The 16,723-nt window shown below is 45.6% G+C and overlaps 1 protein-coding gene across 1 annotated transcript; it reads right to left on the bottom strand.

Moving 5' to 3' along the window:
* Window positions 1–988: 988 nt before the first annotated feature.
* Window positions 989–1,342, bottom strand: LOC308439436 (DNL-type zinc finger protein-like; the record flags this gene model as incomplete). The annotated part of the gene is made up of 1 exon (XM_080941242.1): window positions 989–1,342. One exon carries the CDS (start codon window positions 1,340–1,342, stop codon window positions 989–991), a length of 354 nt encoding a protein of 117 aa, XP_080797368.1.
* Between the last annotated feature and the right edge of the window lie 15,381 nt (window positions 1,343–16,723).

Genomic DNA, 16,723 nt, shown 5'->3' with positions numbered 1-16,723 from the left:
TGTTTTAGGGACATCCTGTGATCTTTTCTTCTTGAACTGTTTTCACGTGAACACTGGGCATGCTTAGGAATGTGCTCATCCCTAAGTGCCTTCCCCACACGAATCCATACATGTGAGCACCCCAGATACATTCCTCACCTTTCTTTTTCAAGAGTCTGCCATTCTTGGAAGCTGTACCTTTCTCCAGTGTTTCCTGCAGGCAATAAAACCCCTTCCTTGCTCTTGTGTGTGCTGGCTGTGCTTTGTTGGCCCTGCATGCACCAAGTCATGAACCCACTGCATTTGGTCACAAATGGACACCCCAGATGAGACCTTCCTCTTGGCAGCTGCTGTTTCTCAACATCCAGTAAGAGATTCAGTGACCCAAAGGGGCCAAGACTTCTCATAGGCTCTGATGAAAGGACAAAGGGAGCTTAGTTTTGGGTCCTTGTCCAGGAGCTGACTTGGCAATGTTGGTCTAGGGCTGGAGCGGTGCCTCAAAGGAGTCAGTGTTGGTTTTCTGGGGATCCCACTCTTCCCCATAGACTGGTTATCTCCTTAAGTGGCTGTGTCTGAAGTATCCTGTGTTCTCTTCACCAACACTGTGTGACTTAGCTCTCTTTTGACCAGAGTAATTCCCTCCCCCCCCCCCACATAGCATATATGATGTTGTACTTTTATTTATCTGGTTTTTCTTTTTCTTTTTCTTTTTTTTTTTTGGAGATGATGACTGTTTACTGACAAGGAACAACAGGCTTGAGAGGCTCCAAGTGGAGGGAGCGACTTTTAGGAAGACTGGAGCCCACAGCTGCAGGGGTGTACAGGTCAGCTCTGCTCCTTCTTGCCAGGGTGAGTGGGGGTCCTCACCCCCTTGTGGGGCGGCAGGTGGTTCAGCAGCCTCCAGAACGAGTTCCAGGGCACCGTCACCACACACCCGTCACCACACACCCGGCGTACCTCCTCTCCTCGAGCTGCTAGGATCTCTTCAATGTTCCTCTTCCCCTTCAGGTCAGAGAACCAGTTTAGGTTGTCTGCGATGATGTGGTGGTTCTGGCAACCAGGGCAAGTCACGATGACCACACCCTGGTGATAGGCCAACTTTGAGATGTGCTTGGGTGACCGAGTCCCACAGACCTAGCTTGCAGGTGTAGACGAGCTGGTAGTGGTCAGCTTCCACGCGCCCCAGCGCCGCCACACGCCCTGATCCCGCCGCGGAACTCGAACTCCGCCAGCCCCAGGCCCAGCCCTGAAGTTTCTCTGCGCTCTTTATGCGAGCCCCTAAATCCCAAAGCCGCCACGGTCTGGAATCCCGAGTCAGCACACTGCGTAGTGTCGGCATGCGGCCCGGCGCTGACCGCAACATCCCGTCTGCGATCCTTGCCCGCCTCTTCTTGCACCGCTTATCTGGTTTTTTAAGACATGGTCTCTCTGTATAGCCCTGGTTGTCCTAGAACCCTTGAGTCTGCCGATGAAATGATGTGTTGGAGAAGTGCTGGTGGATTGGAGGTGCACAAAGAGGCAGTCACAGGTGTGAGACTGCATCTCTGCCCTCAAGTCTGAGAGGTTGGGAGACCTAAGGTCTGGGATGTTGAGAGAATCTCAGTTTTGGCTGCAGGCTGGCCAGGAATGCCTGCACTTTGAGAGCCTTTGTCTTATCAACAGGTTACCGCTGGCCGATTGTTCCCACCTGGCAAATCTGTAATAAGATGAAGAGGGAGGGAGGGAGGTGTGTTTATGTGGCAAAGGTCTGTTTGTTTGGTGTATATATACGTTTTGCTATGTCTTCCAGAGAATCTAGGTGTATGAGTCAGAGTTCCAGTGTTTTCCTAAATAATTATGGCACGTGTACGTGCATTAGCTCTGACCTCTGTGCCCTCCTCCTCCTTCCTTCTCACCTCCTTCGGTCATCAGATAACTAGTATAGGAGATGTGGCATTCGTGCCAGAAGAAATCCGCTGTTTGTCCTACTCGCCAGTGAGAGAGGTTTGGCTACTTGCCAAGGACTAGGAAACAGATGGTCCTTTTGAGTTACCCATCATAGTCACAGTACGATCTGGGATGGCATAAGAGTCCTGAAAACAGGTCTCAGAATGGCAACACTCTCTTGTGCCTGGAGACATTTTGCATGAGGAAAGCAAAATGGATGAAATTCCCCACGTATAGTATTTTATAGCCTCATATCAGAATGAGCACCTCCAGCAGAAATGTAAGTTAAATGGAATAAAGTCAAACCTTTGATTGTTTGAAATTCCTCCAGAGGAGGATGAGCTGCTCTCCTCCCCTGGGTCAGCGGGGGTGGGGGGAGTAGCCCCCACTGCTCCTCAGAGGCCAGGGGCTCTTGCTGAGCTCTCCACATACTCCTCTGAGCCTCAGCCTGCTCCCATGGAGGCCACACAGTAACTTGATGTATACATTTGTCTTGCTCCAGGAAGACCCTAGTTCCCTGAGCTGGTTACCCTGCCATGGGAGCTTCTTAGTGCCAGACCTCCCAGTGGCTTTAGCTATCCAACTGTGCCTGCTGGTAGCAAAAACAGTTTTAAAGATAAAAGGACTAGCCAAGCAAAGGTGGTGGAGAGAAAGGCGCCTATTCAGGAAGGTGCAGCACTGGCTGGATCAAAGTCCGTTCCTTTCCTTCCTCCCTTGAGTTGCCCGTTCACCTTTGCAAGCACATTAGTCACTCCAACAAAGTTAAAAGCACAGAAATAAGCAGTCATGTTCTTCGTACCTGGACTCTAGGAGGAGCAGGACCTGGCAGGATTGTCCCTCTAGATCAGGGACGTTCAGCATCTTGGTCAGCCCCGGCAGAAATAACCACTAATTTAGATGCATGTGAAACCAAGAAAATAGACAAGACGGAAATTCAGCAAAGTTTGGTTCCATTTTGGAGAGCAGAACACTACCAGAAAGATGCTGGACTTGCTTTGTGATGGGGCTTCTTGTTTAAACCACTGATCTCATCCATCTTACTTAGGTCTCTTCCAAGCCTCAGCTTGGGGAGCGGGGGGAGGTTGGGGGGGGCACCACTACCCCTCTGGTCCTCATTTTCACTTCCCTCCCAGGTGAGGCAGCTAGAACTGGGTGTCTGCTGCAGCCAGAGGGTGGGGAGGTTGCAGCCTAATGACTTGCAGATCAAACTAGTTAATTTGATCAGTCATCTCAGACATCAGGTGGGAAACAACTAGGAAGTGATACAATCTGAAGCCATGAGACAGGAGAGAGTTTGGATTCCTACCTCCTGGCTGACTTGCCAAATGTTAACAGAGGTCATTATCTGAACTGGGTGATTCCAAGTGCTTGGCATCGAAGAGCTGAACACACACATGAAGTGGGGAGGGAACGTCAAGCCTACAGATCAACATACTGTAAGAGAGCAGTGGGCTCCTTGAATCAGAGTAGTCAAGGGTCATTGCTGAGGAGAAACTGGTTGCTTAGTGGCATGACATGGATTATGGATTGTTCTCCATTTGAAGTGAGGTGACCCGTCCTAAACAGGGCAGCACAGAAAAAAGGGCAAGGAAAAAGAAACCACTTTTCGCCTTAACTCTTCCTGGTCTGTTCATCTCTTCTGTTCCTCCTGCTCCCTCTGACAATAGACTTCCAACGTATAATGAAGACTAGAAGCTCTCCAGGGATCCTCTTAAACTTTCACCAGATTGGGACTGCCGAGACATGCTTCATGGACTGAGGAACAGCTGAACTCTCAGCCACTCCAGTTATGAGACAGCCATTGTTGAATTACCCAGATTACATCCTGTAAGCCATTTATGAGATTTATTGCATATATGTCACACACGTGTGTGTGTGTGTGTGTGTGTGTGTGTGTGTGTGTGTGTGTATGTGTGTGTGTGTGTGTGTGTGTGTGTGTGTGTGTGTGTGTGTGTACTCAACGTATTTCACAGAAGCACATGTGAAAATCAGAAGACAACTAGTGGGAGTCAGTTCTCTCCTTCCACCATGTGGATTCTAAGAATTGAATTCAGCAGATGCTCTGAACCACAGTTATAGGTGGGTATGATGCCCTGTGAGTGGCAGGGGTGAGCCAGCACTCTAACCACTGGGCCATCACTCCAGCCCCATGGAAAAGAAACATAAAAAGCAAGTGACCTTGTTGGCAGCTGCCTCCCAGTCTCTGATAATCCGGAAAGAAGGCATCTCAGGCAGGTGCCTCCAGACTCCATGTGGAGCCCATAAAACCGAGAGCCAATGAGCACCAGCAGGAAGCCTTTGGAAGGATTGTCCCAGCTGTTCCTAGACAAGGAAGGTAAGGACCAACCTCAGCCTTTAGCTCCTTCTTGCAGAAAATTAACAACTATGGGGTGAAGGGCTCCCTGATCTGGGTCCCTTTAGTACTGCCCAGATTTCCTGAGATGTCTCAGGTTTATCTTAGATCGACCTGGGGAAGGAGCTGAATTCTTTACACTGGAGCCAAATATGTTTTGTTCCCAAAAGAGCAGGATTCTGTTCAAGAAAGCATCTAAATTAAAGAGTACTGGGAAAAGGAGAAGCCAAGCAGTTGTTTCTTGAACCTGTCCATAGACTTTAAGCAGTGGTTCTCAGCCTTTCTACTGCTGTGGCCCTTCAAACAGATCCTCATGTTGTGGGGACCCCAATCATACAATTATTTTGGTTGCTAATTAATAACTGTGATTTTGCTGCTATTGTGAATTGTAAGGTAAATAATATTTGATATGCAGGATACTGGCATGCAATCCCAGAGAGGTCATGGTGCACTTCACACCTGTAATCCCAGCACTCGGGGCAGAGGCAGGTGGACAGCTAGGGCTACACAAAAAAATCCTGTCTCAAAAAAAAAACAAAACAAAACAAAAAAAAAGAAAGAAAAGGAAAAACCCACTGTAACTTATTAAGATTTATTTTTATGTGCATTGATGTTTTGCCTGCATGTGTGTCTGTGTTTGGATATCAGAGTCTCTGGAACTGGAGTTACAGTTACAAGCTGCCGTGTGGGTGCTGAGAATTGAACTTAGGTCCTATGGAAAAGCAGCCAGTGCTCTTGATTACTGAGCCATCTCTCCAAGCCCAGTAATAGTTTTTAATTTAAGATTTATTTTTCCTCTTTTTCCCCAAGAAGAGCAGGACACATTGTTAACCACTGAGCATCTCTCTAGGTTTTTAATATCTTGACTGAAAAGGGTTATAAAATTTTCAAGGAAAAGGCACAGGTGTGTCTAAAACAGTACAGCAACTGTGCCTTATAATCTCTCAAAGACCGCATTGCCTTCCCTCAAAGAAAACTGGCTGTTTGGCAGCTAATACCTCCAAGAACCCGGAAGCAGCCATGGAGATTCTCAGGCCTGGAAGGGTTCTGCTATATTTGGACTCGTTTCTTGTGCTTACAACAGGTGCACTAATGCATACCCTGGAGCCTTTCTGTGCACTTTGGGTACTGTCATGTCTTAAGACAGTTGCTGCAAGTTGCCTGTTAATTAAATAGAGCAGATCTAACTGTGGGCAGCCTCTGAGTTTGGGCCTCATACCAGCCAGGTTTCTAGAATTCCAGAAACAAAGAGCCCACACTGATTTGATTTGATTTTTATCATGTGTTCATGTCCTACTCCTGACTAAGGCAGACCTGTTCAACCAAGGTCACCCAGAGGGTGTCTTCCTGGTACCCAAGTCAATAATCAGATGGCGCTCTTAACTCTTGAGAAGAATTTTAGTTCTCTTGGTTCAGTGTTTAGTTTCTTCAAGCTAGTAGAAAAGGTATATAGCCAGGTGTCTGGCCTCACAGACTTTTAAACTGGCTATTTTTTTAAAGACTCAGGGCAAAGGAAATGGGGAAATTGTAAAGGGGTCTGCAGCTCCAGTTACCAAAGTTCAGAGGCAGCTTCAGGGGCTTTGAGTTCAACTACAAAGGTTTGCCAGGTTGTATGTCCAGAGGAGGATGGGATAAATATTTGCATAAAAGTCTTGCAAGGTCGGGAGATGAAAAGGTTTGAATTCATTCTCACAACCCAAGTTTTACAGTAGTTATTAGAAAAGACTGATATTTAATTTTTTTTTTTTTTTTTTTTTTTTACAAACCCTTTCTTCAAATTCATTAAGAAGGTGGTGGCTTTCTTTTGCTGTCATACCTTGGAGTAAGAAACTCTTATTAGGAGGACATTCCTGTTTAGTAAAACCAACCTTCTGAATGAGCTCCCTAATTCACAGAATTAATTATTTAGCATGGTTTAAGGTGAATGCACATTGTTAGGGGTGGTCCCTTGGCCAGAAGATTGATCTGGCCCAACTATTCTCCTGACCAGAAGTGTTCTTCCTTTTTCTTTATTTGTTTACTTACTTATTTCTTTTTCTGAGGCAGGGTCTCTCTATGTATTCCTGACTGTTCTAGAATTTACTACATCAACCAAGGTGGCCTTGAATTCTGCCTCCAAAGTGCTTGGATAAAAGGCACTCTATCTGCCTTCATTGCCCATTTTAACAACCCACTTCACAGTGTACCCCTCATCACCAAGAGGTAATCATAGAATCATTGAGGAACATCAGATTTTTGGCTCTTTGGTTTCTGGCAAGGAGGAGGCTGCCAAGAGTTCCAACACACTTCTGGCTTTTAGCCAAGAGGTAAGTTGTTTGTTTTTTCTTAAACTGCCTAGTGAAACCTCACCTGCTTTTACCATACCCCTCTTCCTCCAAGAGACAACCTTAGGATTATCTAACAGCCAGGTGTAGGATGGGAAAGAAAGAAGTCCTTGCTCAGTACCAGGAAAGAGGTATGGGGAGAAGTTATAGCAAGTTGTTTGCAAAACCAAGGGAAGGTTTTTAATGTTTTAAATGTCCAGATCAAAGTTCACTGGAATCTCTTTCTAGGCTCACAAGAACCTCCCTCTATTGGGCTTCTCTTCATTTTTCTTTGACCTTTAAGATTGGTCTGTAGTGATGAGTCCAGGGTGTGACTGTTTGAGACTGATAGATATCCTTCAGAGTGGCAAAAGTCTGCCATTTGGCTTCTTAAGGAGAGAAGAGAGACAGACTTAGCCATCATTTGATTTCTAGGTTAAAGCAGTAGTGGGTGTGTCTCTCTAGGCTGCTGATTGGCACCGTAGTTTTAAACTGAGGCAAGATCTGAAATCTTGTATCTGGGTTGCATTTTATTACCGAGAAGACAATTCTTAGTGAGAAGTAGTTATTTAAATGATGTCTGGGGGATGTTGTGTTCCCCTTTGACTGTCAAAAACAAGACAACAAACCACACATGCCTATCATTTTAGTTCGGGGGGGGGGTGGTTTTTTTGTTTTGTTTTGTTTTGTTTTTGTAGTTTTTTTTTTTTTTGTTTTGTTTTTTTGCTGTGTGTCTAAGACCATATAGATGACCAAAATTAATCATTTGATTTTATTGTCAGGGCCAGTTGAGGATCTGGTCCTCAGGGACCTCTTGGGGGTTTGAGTGGAACCTCTAGCTGTGAGGACAAGTCAAAGGCCTTGCTTAACCATGGCTTTGCTTTGAAGCACAGAAGAAAAATGTCCTCTCTTTTGTAGACTGATTAGAGTTGACTCAGGTCTCCATGGCCTCCCTCAACAAAAGGACAGGTGATGTCCCATAGTTACAGAACATTTGATCAGGCCCCTGGGACCCAGCTAACCTTGGAGGGCAAGGAGAATATTCTCTCTGTAAATCTTTACCAGGGGGTAGTGGTGTGCACCTTCAATCCCTGCAGTCAGGAGGCAGAGGCAGGTTCCGGGACACCCAAAGCTGTTATACAGAGAAACCCTGTCTCAAAAATAAAAATAAAAATAAATTCCTCTTACCAGCTCAGTATACACTTCTACGTATAATAATTGAACACTTAGGGTTTCTATTGCTGTGAAGAGACACCATGACCACAGCAACTCTTAATAAGGACAACATTTAACTGGGGCTGGCTCACAGGTTCAGAGGTTCAGTCCATTTTCATGGCAGGAAGCATGGCAGCAGCAGACATGGGGCTGGAGAGAGAGGTAGCTGTGAGTTCTACATCTGGATCAGCAGGCAGGGAGAGAGACACTGGGTCTGGCTTATGCTTCTGAAACCTTAAAGCTCACCTTCAGTGACACCTTTGTCGAATGTCCTCCAACAAGGCCACACCACCTAGCAATGCCACTCCCGGTGAGCTTATAGGGGCCATTTTCATGCAAACCACCACAAACACCCAGGTCAGTACACTAGCTTGGTACTTTTAACTACCGTGTCATATTTAGATAAAACATGGGCAAAGATCAAACATTTCAAAATAAACTTTGATTGGACAAATATTTTAAGCACTTGTAATTGTTATCAAGAGCAGATCAATAGCTCCATTGATTTAAGCAGAGGCTTGACATCAGTATATTGGGCTTTAAGCTTAAAATCTGAATACCATCTGTACCATTTCTACATCTCATCCTGAAATAACTTAGTCAGACCTTTACAATTTGAATGCGCTTTCTAGCTTCCTTTTTACATTCTGGAAACACCAGCCATCTTAATATTCATTCAAAAATCCCTTACCAAAATATTTTCACTTCTATATCCTATATTCTATATATAAACATATTTTTACTTGTTTATTTAATGCCACAGGACATGATCACACTAACAAATAAATTTGTCATTTGTTGTGAGGATTTTCCTTGGAGGGGCAAGGACCACTAAACAATGTCTATTCCCACTGGATTCTTCACCCAACATATATAATAGCTTCCCCTAAATACATACATGGTGTGGTGGTTTATATATGCTCGGCCAAGGGAATGGCACTATTAGAAAGTGTAACCTTGTTTGAGGAAGTGTGTCACTGTGGGGGTGGGCTTAGAGACCCTCTTCCTAGCTGCCTGAGGAAGCCCAGTCTGATGTCACGCCGCCCATCCCCCTAAACCTGTAAGCCAGCCCTAAATAAAAGACTTGGTCATTCATGGTGCCTGCTCACAGCAGTAAAACCCTAAGACAGAAGGAGTCCCCAATGAGGCCACTTGAGATTAGGGCAGAATTACATCCAGCTGGTAGGAGAGGCTGGGCACTCAAATGAGGGCCCAGTGACTGTCCTTTTTCTATGAAGGGACATCTATAATCAACAAACTCCACTGTGGCTGCAACATGGCAGGGGACACATCTCTTCCAAGGGAGAGGATCTGATGGATTTGAAATCCTGGACAAGCCCCAAATTAATATTCTCAGGGTCACACGGAGGAACATCCAAACAAAACCAAAGCAAAACCTTACTCTTGATCAAAGGGAGCACTCAGAAATGCAAACACTGAGCTGGGGAAGGACAGCTGTTGTTTATTTAATGCAGGTGGTGACTGTGTCTTTTCCCCATTGGCTGGGTCTTACCTCACAGGAGTTGTTGGTTAGCTAGTTGAAAAGAATCAGAGAAAACTAAAAGAAACCAGAAAGAGGGCTGTGTCACATAAGTCACTTTACTTTATATAACAAAGGTTTTAACAGGTTAGGAAGGGATTAGAACATTTGCATAGAAATCTTACAAAGTGGAGGGGAATATAAAAAGATTGAATTGTCATAAACATCAATTTCACAGTATTTGATAGAAAGACTAGTATCTAACATTTCTATACTGCATCCCTATGCTGGCTAGGCTTTACTAGCTTTAAACATACTGTTTAAAGTGGCTTAAAACCCACTGTTGTAGGTACACAATAAATTAATTCAGTCGTAGTCTCTGGATTGGTTTGTATTTGAAAGACATGCTCCCAGTGGACACCAATTTTATTCCAAGAGTCAGTGACCCAAGCAGGGGTAAGAGACACTACTCAAGCCTGAAAACTTTGGAAGATGTAAAAAACATCCTAAGATACAGAAAATAAGTCAAGGATGAGGACAATGGACACACATCTAAGCCCAGCACTCCGGAAGAAGAAACAGACTGTTGCTGTGAGTTCCAAGACAGCCTAGGATACAAAGTGAAACACTGTTTCAAATAAGTCAACTAAAAAGCAGGGTGGCATTCGTTCCCAGCCCCAGTCTAGAGGTTTAAAGCAGGAGAGTTGGAGTTCAGACTATGAATCTAAAGGCTAGAGAGATAGCGCCAGAGCCGAGAGCCCTGGCTGCTCTTCCAGGGGACCTGGGTTCAATTCTCAGCACCCACATGGCAGCCCACAACTGTTAATAACTCCATTCCAGGGGATCTGACACCCTCACACAGACATACATGCAGACAGAACAATGCACATGAGAATAAATTAAAAAAAAAAAAAACCATAACCCTGGCTACGTGTAAGCTTTGAGTCTAGACCTTGTCTCAAGACTTAAAAAAAAAAATTTAAAGATTATACAGCCTAGTTATTTATCCAGGGTATAGTGTATGACAAGGCATTACATCAAAGATACAGTCTGTCACTCAAGGATCAAGGTTGCATCAATCACAGGTCAGCTATTAGGATGAGTCACTCCCTCTCTGGCCAGGGGCTGGTTTCCTGGGCTGTGTACTGGTGATCCTCTGCAGCTGCTGCCTGGACATGGATATGATAGAGAATCTAAGGTGACAGAGCTGTGATGCCAACGGTGCATCCACTTGCTAGTCAAAGGGTTGCATGGCTGACGTTCCCTGCCAAAATATGACTGAGCACACTGTAGCTGTCTTCAGACACACCAGGAGAGAGGTTGGATCCCATTACAGATGGTTGTGAGCCACCATGTGGTTACTGGGAATTGAGCTCAGGACCTCTGGAAGAGCAGCTGGCACTTTTAACTGCTGAGCCATCTCTCCAGTGCCCTGCTCAACATTCTTGTTGACAGTTTTCAGGTTGGTTATTTGAAGCAGGGATTCATGTGGCCCAGGTTGGCCTGTACCTGAGGATCCCCACGAAGTCCTGAAGATCTCCAGCTCCATCTCCTAAGTGCTAACCTGACAGGCACAGCCTCCTTGGCTGGCTCTACAGCTTGTTTTTCAGAGAGCCTTCAATTTCCTCTAGTAACTCTTAGAGACAAGCTACCTGTTGTAAATAGTAACAAAGGCAGGGTCATAGGAAACAAGATGAAAGGCAGAGCCACAGACTCATAGACAGAAGCAGCTAAGATGGGCTGAAGCGGGAGAGCCTATGGAAAGAAGCCACCATATATAGCATGGTGGGGACCTGAAGGGGAAGAGAGAAGAGGTACCTTACAAGTTTTGGGGGGGGGGGTGATAAGCTCCATATCATGTGACCTAGCCTTTCTAGTGTTAGTCACAAGACAGGAAGGCACTGATTAAAGTTATAAGTCAAAGTTGTCTGGGCATCAGTGTCTGGGCTGGACACTGTAGGGGGCTGCAGAGAATGGAACTCTAAGAGCTGTGAGGTCCAGCAGCTCTCTGTAGCTGGCCTTGACAGACTGAGGGGTGTGGCCTCATTCTGGAGAGAGGGAGCAGCAGTTAGAAGACCTGGCTTCTGACACTGCCCTCTGAGTACTCTTTGCAACCCCGTTGGTTTTGTTGATTTTTCTTTAAAGTTTTCTGAGACTGGGACTCGGGTAGCCCTGGCTGGCCTCAACCTTGCCGTGTAGCACAGGATGACCTGCTCCTCCTCCTCCAACTCCCTCCCCAAGAGCTGGGATTACAGACATGGGGCACATTTACATTTGGTGCTGGGGAACCAAACCCAGGGCTTCAGGCAAGTTAAGCAAGCACTCTACTAAGGATAATTTTCTAAGGATAATTATGCACCTTTGCTTTCAGGAGTCTGAACTGTGCTGCCAGTGCTGGCTGACGTCATTCCTGCCAGAGGACCTCTGACGTCAGTGGTCATTTCTCTTCACCTTTTACCCTTAGGATCTCCCTTCAGAGAGGAATCCTATGGCTCTTCCCTCTATTTCTCCAGGTAAATTATACACCTGGCTTGCCATCTATCCTGTGCCCGACCCTTCCTCTTCCCCAACACCTGCAGTGTATATTAATGCTGCAGAAGTGGGAGGTGGGTTGGTAACGGCTTTATATTCCCAAGAGAGAACCTGAAGCAGACTTAGAAGGAAGATGGTTATACAGTCACAGATCACACCCAGAACGGGTTAGTTCATGGCAGGCTAGAGTGTAGGGAGGTTCCGAGATTGGACCAAGTGGTGAAAGATAAGAATGAGGGCCAAAGCCAGCACGTGGCGATGTGGGCCTCTAATCCCAACAAGTGAGGCAGGGTATGAGGGCAGGCGAGAGAGGAGGCTTTCTGGAAGCTCATGGGACAGCTAATCTGGAATATGCAGAGGAGAACAAGAGAAAGGTCAAGAACAAGATCTGACACTCAGGGAGGCCCTGTGGCCCACATCCACCCACCATGTCACGTATTTGTCACACGCAGAGAGAAGAGATTAAAAAGCATGAGAATGGGCAGAAATTCTGAGGGGGAGCCTTTACTGGCATTTCATGGTCCCATATAGCCATGTAGGATAGCAAAGGATTCACTATGTCCCCAGAGAAGAAACTCCTGATCCAGCAGCCCCTATCCTTAGGAGTGCAGGACGGAGTTACGAACTGCCCTTTATGTGGTTTGGCTTAGCTACCTGCACACTAGGGTAGCCCTCTGCCAACTGCCTTCATTTGTCAGTCCTAATGCCCTTTCTATAAGTGTTTTATCACAGTCATTTATTTTATGTGTGTCGGCACTGGACATGTGGAGATCAGAGAACAACTTGGAGGAGTCAACTTGTTCTAATCTATGGGTTTTGGGGACAGAACTTGGGTCATCACGGTTTACCCATTGAGCCATCCTTCTGGCCCCTAGTACCCTTTTTTAATAGTTCTTCATCTTTTGTTTTCTAGAAGGTATTGGTGTGACAGATAGTGACCAAGTCATCAGGTCCTAGGACCTTTGACTCCTGTGGAGTCTGTTGCCAGCCTCCCACTAAGAGGACCATAGCTCAAAGAGAATTCCCAATAGTCTCCGAGTCTTCATCTATTTCTTGAGGTGAGTTAAGACTTTTGGCTTATCATCTCTCCTGTGTCCTGTCAAGTGTCTGGCCACTTTCCTAGTCACCTGTACTCATTAAGGATGCAGACATTGAAGGTGGAATGGTAAAGAAAGCACTTGTAGCCCTGGGAAGGGACCAGAAGGAAACTTGGAAGGAAGATGGTTCTACAGTCACAGATCCTACCTAGAGAAGGGGGTGCCCCCTGGCTAGGCAGGGCCAGGGTGAGCACCGAGTCTGTCTGGTGTAGTGGAAGACAGGATGATGAGAGAATGCTCAGCGTTCAGATGTGCACATGCAATTTCAGCACTCAGGAGCCTGGCGCAGGAGAATCACAAGTTTGAGGTCAGTAGGCTACGTGGAAAGTTGCAGAGTAGGCTAAACTCTTAAAACAAAGAAGTAGAATGTGGAGAAAAGTCTGAGGTAGAGACTTTGCTGGCATTTCTAAGGGAAAGGCAAACCTGGGACGGCAAGGTGCTCAGGACTGGCAAACTAGAATAGTTCAGTGGGTTTGGGTACAGAAGTGGTGGCTCATCACCTGATACCTGGCTCTGGGTGAGTTAGGAGAGGAGAAAACTGGTTTGAGGATGAGACTTAAATCAGGAAGTTGTCAAGAATACAGACTCAGGACTGGTTAGTTTGTTCAAGATAGCCACGCCCCTGGTAGGGAGCGTTTTGTGGCCCCAAACGATGACCTGGCCTAACAGCATAAACCTCCCCCAAGCCTTCACACTTGGGAAATGCCAAAACATACTAAGATACAGAAAGTAAATTTGGTGTGGTTATATACACCCGAAAACCCAGCACTCTAGATGCCAGGGCAGGAGGCTTGCTGTAATTTAGCTGGGTTAGAAAGTGAGACCCTGTCTCAAAATACAAAACAGCTCTGCATGGTGGCACATGCCTATTATCCCAGCACTCTGGAAGCTGAGGCAATATGCCTGCCCAGTAATCCAAAGCTAGGCCCGTCGATGTGAGTTTCAGGTCATCCAAGGTGTAAAAAAAGAGAAGAAGAAGGGGGAATAGAAATTTGTTAATAAAAGTGAGCTGGGTATGTAGTTTAGTGGTTGCCTATAGCATTGGCAAGGCTCAGTCTAGACGATCATGAGACCATTAGTTTGTCTGTTGTTACTCTGAGGTACTTTAACTGTCTCATAGTCTCAGCTGAAACTGGATAGAAGTCACTATGTAAGCCATAGGCTATGGCCTTAAATATAATAAAATCCTCTTGCCTTGGCATTCTGAGTGCTGGGATTTCAGACTTGAAATACCACATTAAACTAGGATTTCAAGTTAGAGGCCACCCTGAGTTCTGGATGGAGACTGTTTCAAACAATATCGGCACTATGCCCTCTGCCTACAATTAACTAGCATGCAAAACCATAAGAAGGAGTTGGAGGAACAGGCACAGTGGACAAATCCAACCTTGAAGGCTTCTTTTCAGCTGCCACCTAACAAAGCAGTCCTGTACTTCCAGCTACTCAGGAGGCTGAGGCAGGAGGATCACTTGAGTTCAGAGAGTTGAAACTAGCCTGAGCAACAGAATGAGATACTTTCTCTTTTTAAAAAGTCCAGTGTGTTATACTAGGGAGCTGGAGCATGAGGACTGCTGAGGATAAGACCAGCTGTGGCTAAAGTCCAGGCTAGCCTCGTCTACACCATGAGACCCCGTCTCAAAAACTGAGTGCCCCTGTAATGTGGTTTAGTTGGTAGTGTTCCTCTATGCAGAAAACCCTGGGTTCAATCCCCAGCACTAGGAAAGGTCATAACCTCCTGAAATCACAGCAAGCAGGAGATAGAAGTAGAAGCAAGGGGTCTGGAGCTCAAAGTCATCCTTGTCTACACAGCACCTTCCAGGCTGGCATAGACCATCAATAACAATAAAAATAAATACGATCACCCTATATACCAAGACAATACTGAGCAAAGAGAACAATGCTGGAGCTATGGCCACAGTTCAAGCTGTCTTACTAATGAGCCACAGTGACAAGCAGCACCTCCACTAGATAACCAGACACTTAGATAACAGACTGAGACAGAGACCCAGGTATAAACCCAATAGCCTGTCACCTCGTATTTGGCAAAGGTGTCTAAACATACACTGGAAAAAAGACAGTCTCTTTCAACAGTGTTGGGAAACTTGTATACAAGTGAAGGTAGGCCTATATCTTCTCTCCCTGGTGATCGAGGATCCTAATGGAAGATAAACTCTGAAACTGTCAGGAAGTAGGACACAGACTCTAAGACACAGACAAGGACTTTCTGAAAAGAACCCCAATCACTCAAATACTGCTAACAATTAACAGGATGGCATGAACTAAAAGGCTTCTATACACCAAAAACAACATCTGGATGAAGACACATGGGGGAGAATCTTTGCTGGGAATCTCGCCTGGGATTTAGATCTACAATAAATACAATTAATTCAGACGACCGAATTGATGAGTGTGCTAATGAACTGATCAGCCTGTTCTGATAAGATACAGATAACCAATACACTTGAAAAATGTTCAACATCATTATCCATCTAAGAAATGAATTAAAACCACACTGGATGGCTGTGAGTTCAGCTCAGTACAGTGATTACCTAACCCACAAGTTGGCCACTGGAACTGGGTGATGTCCACCTTCCTCATCCAGATCCTATGTAAAATGTAGGTTTTCTTCACAACACAGCAAGGACAACTCTAAAGCAGTGCTGATCTGTAATCTACATCTACGTTTGTGCTTATAGACTGTCTACAGTCTCCTGTAAGACCAGCCCTCTCGGTCTGGAGACGTGGCTGAATGATCCAGGACTTGCCTAGTGTGCAGGAGGCCCTGGCTTTGGCTACTAACATTACAAGCTCAGCTCTAAATTACTAGACATCAGCAGTGCCAAAAGAAAACTCGAGTAGCTACTTCCATCATGGTTGTCTGGGTATTCATATGAGGTTACTTACTAACCACTGTGCATGGGTCGTACCACACATAAAAATAAACATGTAAGTATGTTACGTAAGGTTATAAAAAGGAAGACTTGGCTTATTTACATTCCTTCATTTCTTTAACAGTCCTGGGCACTTCGTAGATAAGAGAGGGCTTGAGGAGGGGAGGCAGCTAGACTTCAGGACAGCTCCTAGTCAGCTCTGTTGGCTTCCATACTCTTGCAGAGTTCCCTTTCACCCAGTGAGAACAGTCTGTGCAATCCTGTCACAGAGGACATTACAAGGCTTTAAGATGGTAACCACCTTGTCACCTCATCTCTGTTTGGAGGTTGGAGGTGAAACCCACCAGTGCACAGAGATCTTGTGGCATAAGAAGTGGTAATGGGTGAATTAGATAAAAATGTCATATTAGGGGGAAGACAGAGCCTCTAAGTCAGTGATCCTTCTGCCTCAGCCTCCCAAGTGCTGGGATTACAGGAGTGTACCACCACATCTGGCTTGCCTTCTTCATTTCCCTGAAACTGACTCCTGCTATTATTCCTTGGTTCTACTAAAAACCTTACATGGTGATTTCCACCGTTACTGTCAATCCTTTTAGCCTTGTGGTCTCAATGTCAAAAGGCAAACACATTGTTACAAGGATTTTTTGTCTTAGTATAGGGTCACAAAGCTGACAGGTGCCAGATTTTTGGCAAAGCCTGGCTAAAAAGGCTGAGTGACTCATCTCTGTAACACACACACAGCACACACTTGGGTGGGAAAGGCAGGGGGACTACCTCAAGTTTGAGGTCACCAAGGACTATATAGGCAGTAGTGAGGCCAGCTGGGCTACATAACTGGCCTCCCAAATTAGGAGGATAAGGTATGGTGGGCATGTTGGGACATACCTATAATCCCAGCACTAGAAAGGGAAATTTGTGAGTCCTGCCTGGTCTGAGGGAAAAGGGGG

Source organism: Micromys minutus (assembly GCF_963924665.1).
Source record: "Micromys minutus genome assembly, chromosome: 29".
Taxonomy (NCBI): domain Eukaryota; kingdom Metazoa; phylum Chordata; class Mammalia; order Rodentia; family Muridae; genus Micromys; species Micromys minutus.
This window is presented reverse-complemented; position numbering and strand designations above follow the sequence as displayed.